Raw genomic sequence first — 20,438 nt, forward strand, 5'->3', positions numbered from 1 at the left:
CAGCACCAAAATATGGTGAAAACGATAATAACCAATATGTTTTCTCATGAAACCGATTTGAAATCATAATTGGAAACAATTGACATGGAGTAGAAAAAAATTGACAGAGCGTATATTGTTTTTTGTTCTCCAAACATGATTTCCAGATCAGCGCAAAACAATATTTTAGCTCAATGAAACATATTTTTTTAGCAACCAAAACATAAATTTAGGGTATGCTTGGTTGGGGAAATCTTGGTTGAAATCATTTCTAAGTTCAGTCGATTCTCAGAAAGTTTTCTTGCGATCAACCTTGTGCCCACATATCACCATGGTGTCCACGCAATTGAGTATTTGCCTTTTATTTGTTCTCAGAAACCCCCACAATCGGGTCTTCAAAATTTCGTCATCATCAACCCGCAAAATCGGGTTGAACGGAAAAAATAAGCATTGTCCCCATTCATTGGGTGACAAACAAATTCGCGCACAGCAATAACTATCGAATGTTGTTCTCTGAAGGTTGTCAAAATCCTGCAAATTAACAGAGGATTCGTCAGATGGAGTGCTACATCGCAGGGAATATACCATCTTTGGGGCACCAAGACAGCGTCGAAGAATTCCAAGCGCACAATGTGGGTCGTCTAGATACGCCAGGTTGTCGAGCAGTTTTTCTATTTTGTTGACTCTTTTTCTCAAAGATGCAGCAACAAAGCTGGGATTGCCGATGGCAGCGCCCAAAATCTCAAGTCCTTCTTCGCTATTTCTCTTTACTCTTTTATCTATAGTGGTCAGATCAACGGTTGACCAAAGCTCACATTTTTCTATTCTGAGCTCTAAACCGCATCCATCACCCAAATTTGTCAACAATTTCAATGCTGTGCAAAGTTGTTGGTGGGCACCAGCAAGGATGCCATCATCCAAATGCCAATTATGCTGTACTAGATTTGGTATTTTTGTTTCAATTTCTTTAATGATTGGCCTCAGAGCTAGTGAATGCAAAAGCGGCCCCAAAGGATCCCCTAGTTGAAACATATTGGCATTTTTGATTCCTCCGTATTATGTAATTATGATCAACAGCAACCAATGTTAAGCACAATAAACTAATTTTATTTTTCCAAAAAATATTATTCATGGAAAACTCAGGGAAATTTTTTGGATCTTTTCCGTTTGCCCCCCCCCCCAGTACGTTATGCTCCCCCCAATTACAGAGCACGTGTCATTACATGGTAAACCATTATGTGAAAATATTGCACTTGCCTCTGGGGGTTGAAAATAAAATGCATCCACAAAGCTGGGGGGCAGAAACGGAAAAGATCAAAACTTTTATATGGAAAATATTAATTCTTTTAAAATTCAGTGTCAGGTGAAACACAACGGGACAAAAAACAGCAGCAGCTGAGCTCGATTGGAAGCACCTGATAGCAAACTTGCAATAAACTCTTATGCTTCGCAAAACTTTTCATGATAGCCTTTCAGTTTACAGGATATTGCAAGGGATTTTGTCTGTAACTGTTTGCTTTTTTGAAAGACCTGGTCGTTCACCTTCCAAGATCGTGGCTAATAATAACCAAGAACCGATTTACGTCACGTAATTGTCTTTTTGCAGAATATAACCAAAGGATGTCATGCGCGAATGTCGTCTTTCGCTATATCAACCATCTAGTTCTCTCGTTACTACTGTTAATTCTTACTCCAATCACAACGGTTGATTAAAAAAAACCAGTAAATATATTGAATTCAATAAGTAAATTTATTGAATTCTCGCGTTGTCGATAGCAAAACGATAGTTTGACAGTTTTGCACTTGCTTCAACAAACTGGTTTGCTTCAGAAAATATGCATCAAGATATCCTACACATCCTCAAATGTTTTATAATTTAGCTTCCGGAAACAGGCTCTTTGTGAAATAAATATCGATAAAAAATTACTGGCATATAAAGAAACTCTTTATAAGAAGGCTTTGATTTTCAGTGATTTCAACGATAGATAATAAACATTTGATGTCCTGTTTGCTTTATCATGTTTATATATTTGTTTTTCCAACTTTTAAGAGTGAATATGCCGAAGTGATTTTGCTGTGAAACAATAAAGTTATAATGTCCCCAAAATTCTCCCCACTCCTCTTACATAGAGCCTCAGTACAAAAATGACAATATTTTTTTGCAATTTTTTTCACACAATCAGCCAAGAGGAATTATGGCTACAGAAAAAGGCACCTTTTATTGTGGAGCGTTTTTCTTGTGTATACATAGATATATGAAAGTATATATGTAAGCTAATAAAAGACGCCCTCAATATACCCAAAACCTGCCCATACAATTCTGTTCCAAACACGCATACCAAAAAGTTATGCAGGCACACTTAAAACTAATTGTCTACAAGTGGAGAAAAATTTGGGAATTTATACGGATATGTAAGTGGTGTATGTTGGAATCGGGACAGAGGGGGGGGGGGTGATAGACGTCGACTCTTTTTCTCTTTCTTTCTATTACAATTGCCAGGTTGTATGCGTGCGTCTCTCGCTGAAATGCCTGTAGAACAAATTTAGAGGGAGGGCTGTTTGTGAGAGGTGACCTATTGGGGGAGGGGAGGGGGGGGGGGGTATGACAGATGGAACTAAGGGGAGGGGCGTTATTTTTGAGGTGAGTGGAAAAATTGTGGGAGAAAAGAGGGTAAAGAGTTAAAACGGCGCCCAGACTGTCTTTTGAGGCCTGGTTTAGTTGTTAAGTTAGCTTGGTTAGTTAGCTAGATATAACAAAAAGCGAGAGTAGTAAAAACACAACACGAGGGAAAAAGCGATCTTCCTTTTTGTATCTCCTGCTATAATTTATCCATCCGAAAAATACAGGAAAATAACAGGAGAAAACGTGAATAGAAGGTGGGGGCAAACATCTTACTTTATCTCTCCCCTCTTTCTATTTCTACTTTTCCCGCTTAGTTCCATTAACCGAAACCAAATTAAAAGTCCCACTTAGCCGAGACGATTCCTTTGAGCAATTCCCACAAGTCTAAAACTTCCATTTTAATTGTTTTATACTTCAGCATTTTTCGGCTTATTGCTCAGTATTATTATTTGTTATTAGTCTGATACAAAAAAGTTATAACCAAAATCGGCAGTTACAGAAAAGGTAGTAAGCAGCATTGACCAGCTCTTCCGCTCAATTCCAAAATTCCAAATTTCATCTTGAAGGAGCCGCACTTTTTAATCCCCGGCTAAATTTCCCCCCGCAACGCCTGGCTTGTTTTCTAATCTACGCTATTAAAAATACTCCACACGTGAAATTATAAATACAACCAAACAAGTTTTTACAATTTCCCCCAACCGTTTTTTTCAACAAGTTTATACACTGTATACCTGTTTTACTTGTTCCTGTTACGTCACTGAGCGTGAAAAATAAACCTTAATGCAGCTAATTTGTCATCTAGTTGTAACTACCTAGCTCAGATATCAATTAAGCTTTTCCTTACCATTTGTTAACAATTTTTTCCAGTACTTGTTTGTTTACATTTTCCTCCGCTCTTTGTTTATCGCAATAAACTATACAAACAAAAAACCTCAACATTCTTCAAGCACAGGTATTATCATTTGTATAATTGTTTCTAACTTATTTAGCTGAGGGGTAAGTAAGTGAAACGAACAACAGTTTTACTCGCAAACAAACACTTTAAATCAGTAAAACAATTTTTATCAGTGACTTTTGTTAACGGATAGTTTTTCAGTCATGCAAAGTTACTATTTGTAAGAGTATTTATCTTATAGAAAAGATCTGCAATTTTCAGTTTTTTAATTAAATAAAGTCGCTACAAATTTCGGCGATCTTGTGAACTGAAAATAGAAATAAGATAACATAAAAGAGGGAGCCCTTTATTCAACTAATGCCGATAGTATGCTACGCTTTGCTCCTGATATTCATATCACAACAAATAAGCTAAATATAAAATTAATAAATGCTGTCAACTTTCAGGTTGCGTCGCATCAAAAACCTGCAATTTTTGTTTTTCCAAAACGAAGTCAAGAACACTTCAAATGTTTTTTTTTCCTTGGAAAACTATTTCTGGTTCATGAATTATAGTCGCACAAATTCGCATTTTCTGTACTAAGAAACAACTTCAATGAAATACTGGCTTACTGCTGCTGAATAGGAAATATAAGAAATTCTTATAGTGACATTTTTATATCAATGAGCAGATTGATTTATAGCTATAGAACAAAATTACTCAGCTCTCGCCGAGTTTAAACAAATGCTAAGTTAAGCAAACTTGCTCAGCTCTGACACCCAGAGGTCTCGGCTCTTTCCCATTATAGCCCCCTTCACACGAAATTATAGCACCCATTATGGTATGTTTACCATGATGGAGGGCTATAGGTTATATGACCACTGCGCTGGAGGGCGGGGTTATCATTGGAATGACCCGAGGTCTCTCAAAAATCTAGATTTTAATTTCTGTTGTTGTTCGGTTCAGCGTTTAGATTATTTGCGAGCTGACGGGAAAATATATCTACAATATTGTCTTACAAAAAAATTGCCCACTCATCTCGAGTTTTCCCGTTTAGAATTTAATAGCGTATTTATATATAATTTTTTTTCAAGTAATGTGTTTAAATCTTCCAAAAATTTACTGTGTGGCAAACAAGGAGACTCGGTATTGTGCGTTCGCACATAATGTTCAGACCACTTATCCAAAAGTTTGGCTTAAATGTCTATCAATTGAGGAGATAGAATGCTTTTAAAAAATCTCAAAATTTGATCAAAACTAATTGATGTGTGAGTTAAAAACGCTTCCAGCTCCACTCACTTAATAATGTAAATAATTCCACATTAGTGGGCCAATGAGACCTGCCACCATTATTAAGACTACGAGACCAGACGAAAAAATTTCAAATAACGAATATCATTAGAGATCAATTTAAATCTTCAAACAGATTTCTATTCATTCATACGTCAAAATGAAGACTTCGAGACCTGTCTTTATTAAACGGAATATGTCTACAAAAATAAACGACAAATTCAAACAAAAAAAAATAATTTTGTGAGAAAATGACTCTGAAGTTGTTAAAACCATGTTCTAATCCGTAAAATATAATAAATGACCAGCTCCTCCTACTCTGAACAACAGTAATGAGATGTGTGAAATTTGAATAATGAGACTAGTGACAAATATTAAAAAAAAAGAAATTTGTTTTGTTTTCTAAAACAATTAATTTCAAAGACATAAAAAAGAGCTAGCAACTAAATAAATAAACAGGTTTTGTGTTTCCCAAAAAAACCTTGCGATCTGTAATTTTTGAGAATATGTCATACGTCTACAAAAAGAACGATAAATAGGAAGAAAAGAATAAAATTAAAGAAACGCTTTGCCAAAAATTGGTCAAGGAAGCCGTTAAAAAATTAATCAATGCACAGAAAAACTAAAATAAGTTTATATAGCGTCTTTTTTGACATCAGTAGTTTGATGTGCGACTTGCTATCATTGAGACAAGGTAACAAGTAGACACAAAAGAACTGCCGAGTGCAAATTTTAAAAAAGCCTAAGTTTTTTATAAAAAAAACATTTGCATCTAAAGTCTTGAAAAATTTCAGCTATCCATTGAACTCAGTAAATTGGCTTCTGTGTTTCAGCATAGGAAGCCGCTAAGACCTGCAATTATCCAGAATTTATTATTCGATTAGAAAAGTAACGACAAACAGTCGAAAATTAAAGTAAACTTTTGCGGTGTCGAAACAGTTAATAACATAATGTATTCACGGAAAGACTGCTGTATTCAATTGTGCCGTCTTTTTTAAGCCAAAGATGTGATATCTGATCTGCCAATAATGTAAAAAGAGAAGATAATGAAGCTCAATAATGGGAAAGAGTCCAAGCATCGAAAATCTTTACGAAAACTCGTTGTATCGAAGCAGCAAAACCAGAAACAAATTGCGACCAGTCTTTACCTAACTTAAACTAAAAGTTGGCCGAAGTAGAACAAAGCTGCGAAGCTCAAGAATCCCTTATTTTTTTTAATGTATTTTAGAATTGAAAAGCGCCATAAATTTCCGACTAAAACACTAGAAAGTTCTCCATTAAACTCCATAAGACGCCAATTGGGCTTGCCATTAGTACGCTTTAATTTGAAATGTTCTATTCTGTTTTTAATATAAGAAAATGCGAATAATGGGAAAACGATTTAAAAAATAACGACTGATTACAATCAGAAGTTTTTGGACTTTAATAAACAAGCCAAAACCAGCATTGGTAGTGGCCATTCCTCTTTTAGCACTACCTAATTGTTCCAATTACCATATGAATATGTCGACAAAAAGTCAAAATATCTAAAGCAATGGATGCATTTTGCATAATTATCAATTAAGGTTGGCAAAAAAACAGCACTTTAATTCAAGAACAGTCTCAAAGAATCCACAAAAAACTAGATAAGGAGCATTGTGTCAGCATTTTTTTGGAGTTGTTAATCCAGTAAACGCAATTATATTGGACTAAAGAAGTTTATTTCGTTTCGTTTTTGATAAAAAAGTCTGAATTTGAAGGAAAATCAGCAAAAATTTTAGCCAAAAAATTGAATAAAGCAGTTCAACAACACTCGTTTGTTTTTTTAGTAAGCCCAGCAGCACTTTCGTTACCAATTTTGACAAATTGCTTAGCAAATATGGGCAAAAAATGCGCAAAACTACGGAAAATGTGATCAAAATGAACGAAATTCAGTCAAATGTTCAATGTTCACAGAATTTTAAACCACGATAACTCTGTTGAAAAAACTCAATTAAAAAGTTTGTTTCTTATTTATTCTACGCCGGACGGGCTTTATAAAGACACCACACAAAACCCTCGATAAATATCTCGATCGGCAAAAACAGATTGAACAAAAAAACCGTTGGGGTATATAGTCCCCCCCCCCCCTAAAGTGGGTCGGAATAATAAATACATGCGTTTTAGGAAACAATCCGCTCTCAACCCGTCATTATGTTATCTAAATTTAGTACTTGCTGTGAAGTTACATAATTGAACTAGATACATGACATAATAAGCTAAATAATGATAAAGGCAACCTCAGGGTAGCGTACACTGATGCTATCCACCGCACAATATTCACCGCATGTGCTTCACCGCATGTAAAAAAAAATGCCACTAAGTTTACTTAGAACCAGCGAGGTTTTTTTCATGTTTCATTCGATTTGAGTAATTCTTACAAAAAGCGATTGCGTCAACTTTTTGCGTTCAAAATAGCATACTTCTGCACAGAGAATGAGTCCTGAACAAACTGTTTGTTTCACACAATAAAATTAAAATGATTCACCGGGGAAGCGGAATAAATGGGCAAAAAATTCAGTTAATAGAGGAGAGAATAAATATATTTCACAACAAAGAGATCGCATCAAATATGCAGTTAATGGGACGCTTTTTTAGAGAATTGCTTGAATGCAGCGAAAAAAATTCAAATGCTAATTCTTCCATATGTTCAATTAAAAAAAAACACATGCTATTGTGAATGTTTGTTGACTGGGGTTCTAAGATTCGTGCAAAACGTTGCAGTACAGCTGAAATATAAAATCGATACCAGCCTTCTTTTATGATTGTCATGTTTTTTTTCGTCGTAGAGGGAGTATTGAAAAAATAATACAACAGTGGATGAATCTCAAGCATCCATGAATGAATGTTTGCAGTGAATGTTTCTTAAAAATGAGCAACATCAAGAATTTCACGATTTAGAATAGAAAATTTGACCAGAATCTTGCTGTGTTCTTACAAGATTCTAAGTTCCTAAGAGTTTTGAAAAATGTCTTTAAATCACACACCCGTATGTTGAGTTGATCATGTCCTAATGCAACAAATCCTGTTTAATATTTTTAGATAATATACATTTCCTAAAGGATTCTTGCGTGGATCTTGCGATTTTCGAATCATTTTGCATTATTCTTTAAAGTTTTGATTCTGCCTAAGTGACTTTGAAATTTTTATTGTTTTAGATATGTTAAAATGCTAACAAAAAACTTCTATCGTGTAAGATCTTGTAAGGTTCTACAGGACAGAATTTTTTAGTAAGAATCTTATCAGACCTTACACGATAAAATTTCTGACTTTTTGAGTTATTCGTTTTATAATTGTCTTGTTTTCATTGCATTTTATTGTAGAAGGAGTCCTTAAAACTAATTCAACAGTGTATGAAGCTTACGGAGCCATGAGTAAATGTTTGTTGTGAATGATTGTTAAAATTGAGCAGCAGCAAGAATTTCACAAATCAGAATAGAAAATTTGGCAAGATTCTTGCAATGCTCTTAAAAGTTCCTAAGAATTTTTAGAAATGCCTTAAAATTACACACTTGTATCTTTATCATGTCCTAATGCATTAAACTCCGGTTAGTTTTTATAGATACGATACATTTCTTGAAAGTATCTCTCGTGGGTCTTGCAATTTTCGAAACTCTTTGCATAAGTTTTGATTCTGGCTAAGTGATTGCGAAATCTTTATTGTATAATATCTGTTAAACTGTTAACGAGGAACTTATATTTATCCTTTTAAATTTTGTAAGATACTACTCGACAGAATTTTTTAGTAAGCATCTTATCAGATCTTGCTCGAAAAAAATTCTGACATTTGAGCCATTACTTTTTAGATGTTCTTGGTTTCTTTGCTTTTCATCGTAGAGGGATTTCCTTAAAATTAATATTACAGTGGTAAGTCTCAATGAGTTATGAATGAAATTTTAATGTGAGTGTTTCTTAAGAATTAGCAAGATCAAGAATTACACGATTTAGAATAGAAAATCTGACTAGGATCATGCAATTTACTTTCAAGAATCTAAGTTCCTAAGAAATTTGAGAAATGTCCTTGGGTCACACACTTGTGTGTTTATCATGTCCTAATGCAATAAACTCTATTTAATTTTTTTAAATAAGATACATTTCCTAAAAGGCTCTTGCGTCGATCTTGCATTTTTCTGATAATTTTGCATTATTCTTACAAATTTTGATTCCGCCTCAGTTATTCTGTTTTTTTTTTGCGTCAGATCTAATAAAATGACTACGAAGAGTTTTTATCGTTTAAGATCTTGTAAGATTTTACTCAACAGAATTTCTCATGTTATCATATCTTACCCGGTTAAATTTCTGACTTCTTGAGCTACTCCATTTATGACTGTTTTTTTTTCATTGCATTTCTTTGTAAAAGAAGTCGTGAAAACTAATACAACAGGGGATGAATCTTAAGCAGCCATGAAAGACTGTTTGTTCTGAATGATTGTTAAAATCGAGCAACAACTAGAATTCGACAATTATTAATAGAAAGGTTGGCAAGAATCTGCAATGGTCTTACAAGTTTCTAAGAGTTTTGAGAAATGTCTAGAAGTCACACACTCATATGTTTATCATATCCTAATGCAATGAACTCCGCTTAATTTTTTTAGATAAGATAGATTTTTCTAAGGATTCTTGCGTGGGTCTTGCAATTGTCGAATCATTTTGCATTGTTTTTCCAAGTTTTGATCCCGGCTAAGTGATTGCGGAATTTTGATTGTGTAATATCTGTTAAAATGACAACGAAGATCCTCTATCCTGTAAGATCTTGTAAGATTCTACAGGACAGAATTTCTTAGTGATAATCTTATCAGATCTCACACAATAAAATTTCTGATTCTTTAGTTTATTCCTTTTATGATTGTCTTGTTTTCATTGCATTTAATCTCAGAGGGAGTCCCGTAAAACTAATACAACAGGAATTGAATCTAAAGCAGGAATGAATCAATGTTTGTTGTGAATGTTTCTTAAAAGATAGCAACATCAAGAATTTCACGATTTAGAATAGAAATAATTACCAGCTTACAATGTTCTTACAAGATTCTAATTTCTTACGAAGCTTGGAAAATGTCTTGAATTCACAAAATCGTATGTTTATCGAATGCAATAAACTCTTGATTTCTCCTAAGTGATTCTGAAATTTTATCGTGTAAGATCTGATAAAATGGTTACGGAGAACTTCAATTATTTAAGATTTTTCTAAGATTGTACTCACCAGAAAATCTCATTAGGCAACTTATCAGATCTTACCCGATAAAGATTCTGACTTTTTGAGCTGCTGCATTAGTGATTGTCTTGTTTTCATTGCATTTCATCGTAGTAGGGGCCCTAAAAACTTGGCAAGAATCTTGCAATGTTGCTAAAAGTTCCTAGTTTCCTATGAATTTCGCAAAATGTATTGAAGTCACAAACTCGTATATTTATCATGTCCTGATGGAATAAGTTTCTTTTAATTTTTTTTATAAGACACATTTCTCGAAGGATTCTTGCATATTTCGAATCATTTTACATGTATTTTCCAATTTTTGATTCCAGCCCAGTGATTCTGGAAATTTTATTTGGTAAAATTCGATATGATGTTTACAAAGAAGTTTTATCGTGTTAGATCTGGTATCATCTGACACTAAATTTCGTAGTAGGCATCAGATCAGATCTTACACGATAACAGTTCTGACAAGTTTGAGCTTTCATTGCACAAGATATGATAAGACGCTTAGCAGGCCTCATGAAAAAATATAAACAGGCCTTAAAAGGTAGAGGTTCTGATAAACCGAATTTTATCGTGTAAAACCTGATAAGCTGTTTACTAAGAATTTATGATTTAAAAGAATCTTATTGGAAACTTATAAGATAAATATTCCGTCAGTATGTTTTTAGTGTGTGCGCAATCGTTTGTCTATTTGAAGGCTGGTGTAAATTTTTGTGTTTGTGTCTTGATGTGCTTAATTGTGTGTAACTGCGTGTGTGTGTGTGTGTGTGTGTGTGTGTTTAATTGTAAGATCTTTTAAGTATGAATTTTTATCTTGTAAGATCTGAAAAGATGGTTACTAAGAATTTTTATTGCGTAAGGTCCTATAAGATGGAATTGTTATCGTGTAGGATCGGAAACAATGCTTACTAAGAATTTTTAGTGTAAGATTTTATAAGATTCCTTCAGAATATGCATTCTGTAATATGATTTTATAGGACATTGCATGATCTTACGAAATCTTATAAGATCTAACACGATACAAATTCATAATAAGCATCTTATCAAATCTTACTTTATAAAAATTCCGCCCACAAAAAGGGCGGAACTTTTATCATGTAAGATCTGATAAGATGCTTACTCAGAATTTTAGTCGTGTAAGATCTGCCGTCTGAAAAGATCTTGTAAGGGGGATGCATCATCTTATCAGTTCTTATAAGACAATTCCTTAAGAAAGTTGTCAGATCTTACACAAGATAAATTTCAGAACTGACGGGGCGCTCATCACTAGGGGAAATAAAGTCGGCCAATTTGGTGTACTTTTGTAACTTCAACCATATTTTTTTTAACTCACTCTGAACTCACTCCCGACACAAATTCTTTTTCATGGAGGTAAATGGGTCCAGGCAAACTTTTTTTCATCTTATTAAACAAATTGAAGCTATTTCTTTAAAAGTCATGGTAGATTAGTAGTTTTACTTGGATTAATAAGTGTAATCGGTTTTAATATCCTGCAACTTGCATGAGAGTATTCGAAACCGGATATCGCCTAAGCTTGTATTTTTGTGTCCGTTGAGCCGTTGTTAACATATAAGGGAAACAACAAGTAGGCTCGCTTGTTCTGTGCGTGGTACAGAATAATTCTACCTTTGCACTTGAAAACATAACAGAAATCAATATGTCAAAAATGATATTTCAGAAATGTTTGTTTTCGCACCAAACATTGTTTTTATCAAGCTATTGCGAAAGAGATCAAGTTATTTAGCTGAAGTCTGAAACAGAAACAACAGGGAAGTAATTGAGTACTTGAGTTTTCACCGGACGCGGAAAACTTGAGTCACTTTTAAGTACGAAACACAATTTACATAATATACGTACATAATATATGATTACTGTTATCAAATGATTTCCTGAGACGTGTTGTAAATACACACGGGCCCTATAAGTCCAAATTATTTTGCATTAGTGACAATTTTGATTCCAAAAGTTTTTGATAACCCTTTGAGAAATTAATGACTTCTTGTAACAAACTTCAAACTTACAAACTTCGAGGATGAAAAGGTGGGACCACAATGGAAAATTCAGTCAAAGTTTTTCAATTTTAAACTCGAAGTTCAAAAGTGGAATCTACTTTCCGCCGCTAAATACGTTTTGTGGAAGAACATTCCAGAAAAAAATGTGCGGCGGATTGATTACAGTATAACTCCTCAATTTGATTATTATTAAGAAATATCAAAACATTAATTCGTGAAAGGGTGATTTGAAACTGGAATTTTTTTCGAATTTCCTGTTTTTTTTGAAGAGTTATCCAGGTTTAACTTTTTTTAAAACAGATAAAAATTGGGTATGATCTTGTTCAATCTCACTGTAACTTTTGCAAAATTTCTGATTTTTTGGTGTCAAAAACTTAAGAAATTGTATTATACAATAAAGCAAGGAATAATTTTGTGTTCCGAGAGGCAAAAAATCTATTTTTGTCATCATGGGGAATTATTATATCTAAATGACCCAATTTCTATTGGCGAGCTGATTTTTGAATTTATGTTAACATTTTTTTTCGTTTTTCTTGTGACATTTAGAGCCAAAGTTCTATTAATGAAAACCATATTTCTACGCAATGGGTCCCGATGAACATTTATTTTGTTTTCAAGGAATCATTGCTCAGGGTTTTTATAATGTTTATCTGCTTTTTGTTTTTTTCTTGCCTATATTTGCTGCATTTATAGTCCTATAAAACAACATAGTTAAAATTGCAATTATTATCTTGAAAAAAATAATAGAACCTACCTAGTGCTTTGAAGGCATACCTATTGGTTCTTCAGCCTCCAAAATTATGAAAGCAAATTTTGAACGTTGACCGTTTTAAAACTCTTTTCTGTGAACTTGTAGGCCTGTATCACTAACGACAGGCTGAGTTTGCTTAGTGACTCAGTAATGGTTTGGTTAGAGATATTATCTTCTGATTGTTGCTTTTTACTTTGGTGCCACGAGTTTTCACAAATTTTTTGTGATTTTCTGATAATTGTTCAGAATTGTGGTTCTCTTTTGAAATCTTTTTTTACCGTAAAACAATATGAATTTTACCCTTATAACAATATTGAGAGTTATTATATGAGAATATACAAAATGTTGTCAGCGATCAGCTTATGGTTTTAAGGCCTTGCCGCTTTCTTCTGGCACTACTATATTAAGTTTTTGTGTTTTTTCTTTATTTGAAGTTTTTTGAGTCATTAAATCTTTTCCGATCAATGAATGATCGCATTGGCTTTCAATCAATTTCTAGTTTAACGTGTTTAATGGTTTTTGTTGAGAGCTACTGGTTTTGACTGTTTTTATACTTCGAGTTGTCTCTAAATTTTTGTTTTAGGTTACATTATCACAACACTGAGAGATTTATACAATGGTGATGATGAATACTCTAATTTTTTATTGTATTCGACACTTTCCTCTCGCATTCTGATTTTCATGATTATTAGAAAACTCTTCGAACTTTTCCTTTTTTGTTTGTTTTGTCAACCTAAATATTAGTCTCACCATTGAGTTGTGCTATCTGCTTTCCTAAGGTTTAAACGTCAACCTTTTTATAGAATTTATGTTACAGGTGATATTTTAGATCTTGAACACCAAGCGTTTTCTCAAAAACTTTGTCAGTGGTAAAATTAAGTTTTTTTGTTGTCTTTTAAAATATTCCGCTTAATAACAAGTCCAATTGATTTCAAATGAGGCCGAAATGCATAGCTGCAAATATTCTGTCATATTTTAACGGCAATAATATTTATAAAAATTAGAAGAATATTTATTATTATTTTCAGATAATTGCAGATGACGTTAATGGCTTCGATACTTTGCTTTTTTAAAGAGTTTGTAAATTTTTCTGTACTTTTTTACCTTTAGTTGTTTTTGTCCTGTCTTATAGTTTAGTGTTATCAAAAATGAATCCTTTGAAGACCTTTAGGTATGTGTATAAAGAAATTTTATTTAAAGCTAATGGTTTTTTTTACCTTTGAATTTATTTGTTTTAAATAATTCTATGGTTTTTTGAACGTTGCCGCTTTTTTTCTTTTTGTTTTGCTCTTTTCGACTGCTGAATAAGTTCCATTTTTAACAGTTTTTATCTGCTTTTTAGTTGAGAACAATTGAATTTCTGTTGTTTAAGTTTTCTCTAAAGTTTATCTTATTTTATCAGGTTCGATAATTAAAAATCTTTGTAATTAATTTGAATATAAAAATTTTTACCATTAACTATCAATAGACAGATCTCAAATGTTTCTCTCGCTTTTTATCTAGACTTAAACAAATATTTAAAGCAAAATGGACATTTGTGAAAGTTTGATGAGAGTGAAGGGTTAAAAATTCATTAAAAAATGTGTAGAAATTTGCTGAAAACTATTCGCAAATTTTTTCACAAAAGACGTTAACTTTTTTTTTGTTTTCTGTACGATATAGAGCCATGGAAAAAAGGCAAGGTACTTGGTTTTCAGAGTTACACACAAAAAAGCCTGCTAGTTATCGTTAATGTTGAATTCCAACCAACAATTTAACTAAATTTGATCAAAAATTAGGCTAATTTGCCTGAAATTGTGGGTAGAAAAGGATGGAACTATTTTTCCAAAAAGGCAACTTCCTGAAAATTCTCTTTGCAGTGAAATTCTAGACAAAAATAGCCATACAGAGGTTAAGGCGATTAAGATGGCAATTAAATGATGGTAAATAAAATGATTTTCATTTAGTAAATCATGATGTCTATAAATGAGAGAAATCGACCCTGTTAACCTCACGTTGTTTCATTCACTTGAGCCGTTACCAATAACAAGGCTGTTTACTTGTTTTAACTATTAGATATCTGACAATATCAAAACCCTATTTCATGATTTGCTTCTGTCTCATTTTCAACGAAATTTTCAGAATTCAATATTCTAATACGGCCTTTTGTTTGAACCAGTAACACTTTATACGGGTAACGTTTGCTGATTTTAGTTTGATCACAGTGTGACGTCAGGAGCATAAAAAAACAAACAAACAACAAGCAAGCAAACAAAGAAAAGGCCAATTAGAGAATGGCTGCTGTGACTTCTGCTTTGAACTCTGAGGGAGTGCGTGCAATCAGAAGTCGACTTCTGAGGAAGAAACCGATGAATGATGTTGCTGAGGAAGCTCCATTGAATGCCAGTACTAAGTTCAACAAGTTAGCAACCCCTGTTTAATCTTATAATCTTTACAATACCCTGGTCGAGCTAAATTAACTCAAAATATATCACATCACCTCTCACTTTTATAATCCTGTTATGATCGCTGCTTACAAATGATACAAACGATATATCTCGTTGTATGATTAGCATGATTCCTGTACGAACTGCAACCCGTGTTCAGACAAACTTATTTTTCATCACAAAAGCCGATAATTATTTTTCTGTTCAATTGATAAAAGAACGGTTAAAATGTGTACGGCCATTTTTAAACTGCACTGAATTTATTCCCACACTTTTTTGCCCCCTTAGCCCCTTTTTTTTGCGTTAGCTGACATTTTTACCTAAATTTCTGAACAAAACATCTGAAACCCGAACATTTATAATTATTTTTGATGTCATAACTAAAAGCATCTTGAGAAGGGTTTTGTTCGGTGATTTCAAAACAGGTTTCTTTCTTTTTTGTGACCATGAGTACAATAACCAAGTAATTTGTCAACTCAAATCCAGCTTCTACAGTTCTCGAAAAAAAAAACGTTGGTATTACTTTTTCAATGATAAAATTTTGTCACTAAAAATGCTCAAGGGGCTCCAAAACTTCAGTTAAATACAATTTGACTTTATTGTCCATTAATCAGGAAAAAATGAAATGGGTTTTATAAAGATTTTTGCGCTTTTTATTTGCTCATTTTAAAAAACTTTTGATCTTTGACCAAAATTTACGAAGATTTCTGCAGAAAACTGAGGCCATAAAAGCAAGACGATATCAGATAATCGAATAAAGTGCATCATTTGTTTTAGCTAATGTTTAAAAGTATAAACACATTTTGACCGTCGATTTTTTTATTCTTGTGTCACAAACGACATGGCTTCTGCGTCATCATGTTGTGTTATCGTGGGAGCAAAATTTATACATCGAGTGTTTGACGCAAAATATTGTGTTTCAATGAGAATAGTAATAAAAAAAACAAAAAGTAATTATTTTTTGAAGCGAGCATGTGTATTTGAAAAACTTTAAAACTGACTACTGGTGATCCTAAATCCAATTATTTCGATCGAACACGTTGACTGGTGGAAACGAATATTTAAAAATATTTATCAGCAATCAGGTTGCAGACTTGGCATTTTTTTGATAATTTGAGTGAGTTCACTCTTCATTACTATCAAATTTTTTCCTCCGAAGAATATGAGTTTTTTTTACACTTATCGGACACATGCAAATTATTTTTCCTGCAAGCATTTTCTGCTCGCAGAACGAACCAGCATTTGTTGATGGATTCTTTTACATTTAATTCATAAAATCTGAAGATCAAATCAAGTCAATTTTGTCGATGCGATCAAGATATTTTCAGATACTCTGTTTTTTATTCAACAACGGAGGGACCCAATATAATTGTGAAAAACTTTTGATCTTATCTCCTAAAATATTAATTGCATAAAAATCAATCAATTTTTGAAGAAATGCTAAGAAATCAATACCGCAATTTACAACAGTGCTGCTACATGAAAAAAGAAATGAAGTTTTTTACAGGCTCACTTATCATGTCACACAATTTTTAGAGAAAGATTTTGCGCTAAGTTCTTGAGGATTTCCTTATGAAAGAAATAAGTGGCGCAATGGTAACTGATTAAACATTTTGCAAAAATATCCAAAAATTTTTCTGTTTAAGTTTTTGCCGATAAATAATTTAGAAGTGTTGCGCAAAGCCCACGCGTTTCTTTTTGATATTGTCAATGACGTAGAAAACGTAGAAATTTATTGGTATTTTCGGTTGCAGGTACAAAAATGGTCACAATGTTAAACCACGAGAAATTTAGTTAGGTACATCGTTTTTCCTCATTTTTCCAAACATCTGTGAAGGCAAAATAATGAAACAAATTCCTGTCATTGTTGAATAAGTCTGGTACATTTTTAAATGCAAATTTAAATGAAAAATCATGTTTGATGAACTTTTTTGTCAACGAGCAAAATAAGAAGCTTCAACCGTTTTGCGAATTCTTTCAAAAAAGTTGTGTAAATCTAATTAAGTTTGCTGAAAATAGAGCTCTGTCATAACCTTTGACTACCCGTACCGGACTCCAACTGTAAATCAGTACTGAGTGATTGTAAATGCAAGTCTCCCATGTAATATTTTTTGCCCGCTTTCTCGCTTGAAATTTGTTTCTTTCAAATGCATATTAACGGCGCAAAAGAGAAACTTTCAACAGTCATGGTGGCGCAGAAAGGAGAGCAAACGTCTAGAGAGTGGTAGATCGTGGGGTTGCTCCCCGCATGGAAATTTGTTTTTGCACTTGACCCAAGTCTAACCATTGTAAAATCAGACTGAACTCGAGTCTGAGAAGTAAAAAAAAGTGACATGAGTCAGTCTATAATTCAGTAATGACGAGGAATTAAATTTATACTGGCCCGGTACTGAAATGCATTTAGAGGCCTGGCCATACTTGACTGGTTAACGCTTTTTATGTAAAACATAAATGGTATCCTTTCCATTTATGTTTTTCTTTACAATTTTTTAGTTTTGCTTTATGAATTTCTAATCGGGATTCATTAAATTTATCTGCATATGAAAGTGCTCATTTGAATCGGACGAAAATACGCTACAAGATGAATAATATGTTGTGGTTGTTGACAAGCTATCAACCTGTTAACTCATATTATTGTTATTAAAATTCTCTTCGTTTATTCTCAAATTGCTATGTCACAATAAAATGCGATCGTATACACGTGTAACTTAGTTGCTAAAGCTAGGGAATATATAGACAGACGTGTGTAATTATCCAGACCAAACACCTGCCCTTTTTTAAGTGATCAAATTCGTCACTCTTGACCTATGCAGACCTTAGAGAACAATTTTTGTTATTTTTAGCGTAGCTGCGTTTCCCCTAATACTCCGCATGTGATACAAAATATTTTATCGTCTGCGTCAAGTATGCGTATAATCTTTCCCAGGCTATAAAGGCACAAGTTCAAATTCTGTATACAACACACAGCATCCTATTCTAACTGTCATCTCACCCTCCAATCAAGACCAGGTGTACCCGACAACCTCTCCTCCACGCAACAGCCCTCTTGGGAAAATTAGGAATCAGAAAGGGGTTGATGGTGGTGGGGGTGATGGGGGGGGGGGGGGGTGTTGGGACTTTGTAGCCTTCAACAAGGTAACAGCCAAAGAGATAAAAGCGACTACAGATTTGATGTTCACTTATCAGCCTGCTGGCTACAATTCTTTCATGTGTTCAAGTCTCCTTTTCTTCTTCGATTACGTAATCACATTGTGTTGCGTAATAGATTACTTCCCAGTGCGGCGGCATTACTTGAGATGGGTGCACAATTGCGTAATTGATTTTGAGACTGTCGCAAATTGAGCTGTTGAAGGTTATAAAATTTCGCACGGCACGAAGGGTGCGGGATAAGCTGTAACTCAATTAAGAAAACGCTTTCAATTTAAGCATGTGAATCTAAGCATGGCGGTTGTAATAAAATTGTGTTTGAGCGCCCATGCATAAATGATATAGTGGCACTTTAGGCCACTTTCTATCTACTATGGGTTTTTGACTCTAGGAATCTGAGGACGAAAATGTTTTTTTTTGGTACTGAAAATATAGGCCACTTGTTTGCATCACCAGTTGAAATTTTGGAATTGTCTCTTTTTGAGAGAAATTTCAATGGGAAAATGGAAAAAATTCTTACGCATTTTATGACTGGCATTACAATTTTTGATGACAGTTATTTACACGTAGAAAATCATAGTGTCTGACCGATTTTTTCTACCTTTTCAATGCCAGATCGAAAAAAAGTACAAATATATTCTCGGATGTGCTTTAAGATTCCGTAAGCTCTTATCGTATTGGTTTCCTTTTAACCATGGTTGAAGGAATGAACAAACTCAAAAAAACTACAAATTCGCATAAAACTTTCAGATTTTGCTCACGGGAAATGTTGAGGTCATCTCGGCGTGTGTGATTCTTTTTCTAAATTTTCTGATAACTTTTAATTGCAAATTATTTCTTTTAGCCGTGATATTAAGACATAGTTATAAATTCAACTCTGTGTTTTATCCAACTCAAATGCCTCTGCAGAAAAGGACATGAACGTTTATTCCGATGTCTACTCTGCATATTAATTTGGAACAATTGCGGTCCAAAACCAACTATTGTAAATATGGCAGGAAAGACGGGATATGAATAGCTTTAAAAGTAGGAAATGACAAAAATATAATAAAACCAAAATTACTCAAAAACTGACCGGCTAAAAAGTTAATGACCCAAAAACTGTAAATGAAAGTGATCGAACTTCTATCCGTGTTCATCAACAGCAGCTAGTTTCAAAAATTTAGCTTTTCTCACTCTCTTGGAAATGTAAAAAAAAGTTGCGCATCAAATAGAAGGCATTGGGCAAAAGTTACGAGCTGATTAATTTTTCACAATTTTAGGATTCAGATAATTTTAAGAAAAATATGCCATGAAACGGTGAACAGACAAAACAGTCCCAGACAAAACAGTCCCGGACAAAACAGTCCCAAATAGCAAAATATTCCCAGACAAAACAGTCCCAGACAAAATAGTCCCAGAAACCAGACAAAACAGTCCCAGACAAAATAGTCCCAAGGCCATTATAATAGCTCTCACACGTATGATTTAACAAGCGGATAATTTAATCCCATGTTCGGTTGTGATAGTTTCATATCAAGTCCCACGGGCCGCTGAGGCATGGCCATGGCCATTAAGTATGTTAAAACATGCGGGTAATAGCGACTGCTAATTTGTTGTCGGATTATTGAACGAACATTTCAAAGTACATTGGGTATAATGGCATTGGGTACATTTTAGTTGGGACTATTTTGTCTGGGACTGTTTTGTCTGGTTTCTTGGGACTATTTTGTCTGGGACTGTTTTGTCTGGTAAGATTTTGCAATTTGGGACTGTTTTGTCTGGGACTGTTTTGTCTGGGACTGTTTTGTCCGGACACGCATGAAACATGTGCAATTAGTCATAAAAATTCAGACATTAGTTGAAAAATGAAACAAGTAGGTTTCCAGATATGGAAATGAGAAATAAAAGTAACAAAAAAATTGTTTGTCAAAAACAGCGCGGGTTCCCACAAGGCGGAGGTGTGAAAATGTCATTAAGTGATCGGAAAAAGTGTCAAATTATGGATGACCCGAATGCATATATCTTAATAATCGTCTGATGATTATTAAGATTTCCATTAACTACAATCGACTCTTACAGTTTAATCGCCTAAATTTATCGCGCGGATAACCGGGTCATGATCAAAATTATGCCAGTGACGTT

The 20,438-nt window shown here is 33.8% G+C and overlaps 1 protein-coding gene across 4 annotated transcripts in view; it reads left to right on the top strand.

Moving 5' to 3' along the window:
* The window catches only part of LOC142348821 (solute carrier family 7 member 14-like), a 144,860-nt gene that overhangs the window by 20,339 nt on the left and 104,083 nt on the right, over positions 1-20,438 (top strand). For 3 of the 4 annotated variants that reach the window (XM_075400346.1, XM_075400347.1, XM_075400348.1), the window contains one exon: positions 14,935-15,142. In XM_075400346.1, the coding sequence (XP_075256461.1) occupies positions 15,015-15,142 (128 nt within the window). In that variant the 5' untranslated portion in view covers positions 14,935-15,014. Of the gene's footprint in view, positions 1-2,816; positions 3,555-14,934; positions 15,143-20,438 lie in introns of those variants that run through there. The other variant, XM_075400345.1, reaches the window with a different exon arrangement.

Source organism: Convolutriloba macropyga, chromosome 10, assembly GCF_964194025.1.
Source record: "Convolutriloba macropyga chromosome 10, txConMacr16.3, whole genome shotgun sequence".
In the NCBI taxonomy this organism is placed as follows: domain Eukaryota; kingdom Metazoa; phylum Xenacoelomorpha; order Acoela; family Convolutidae; genus Convolutriloba; species Convolutriloba macropyga.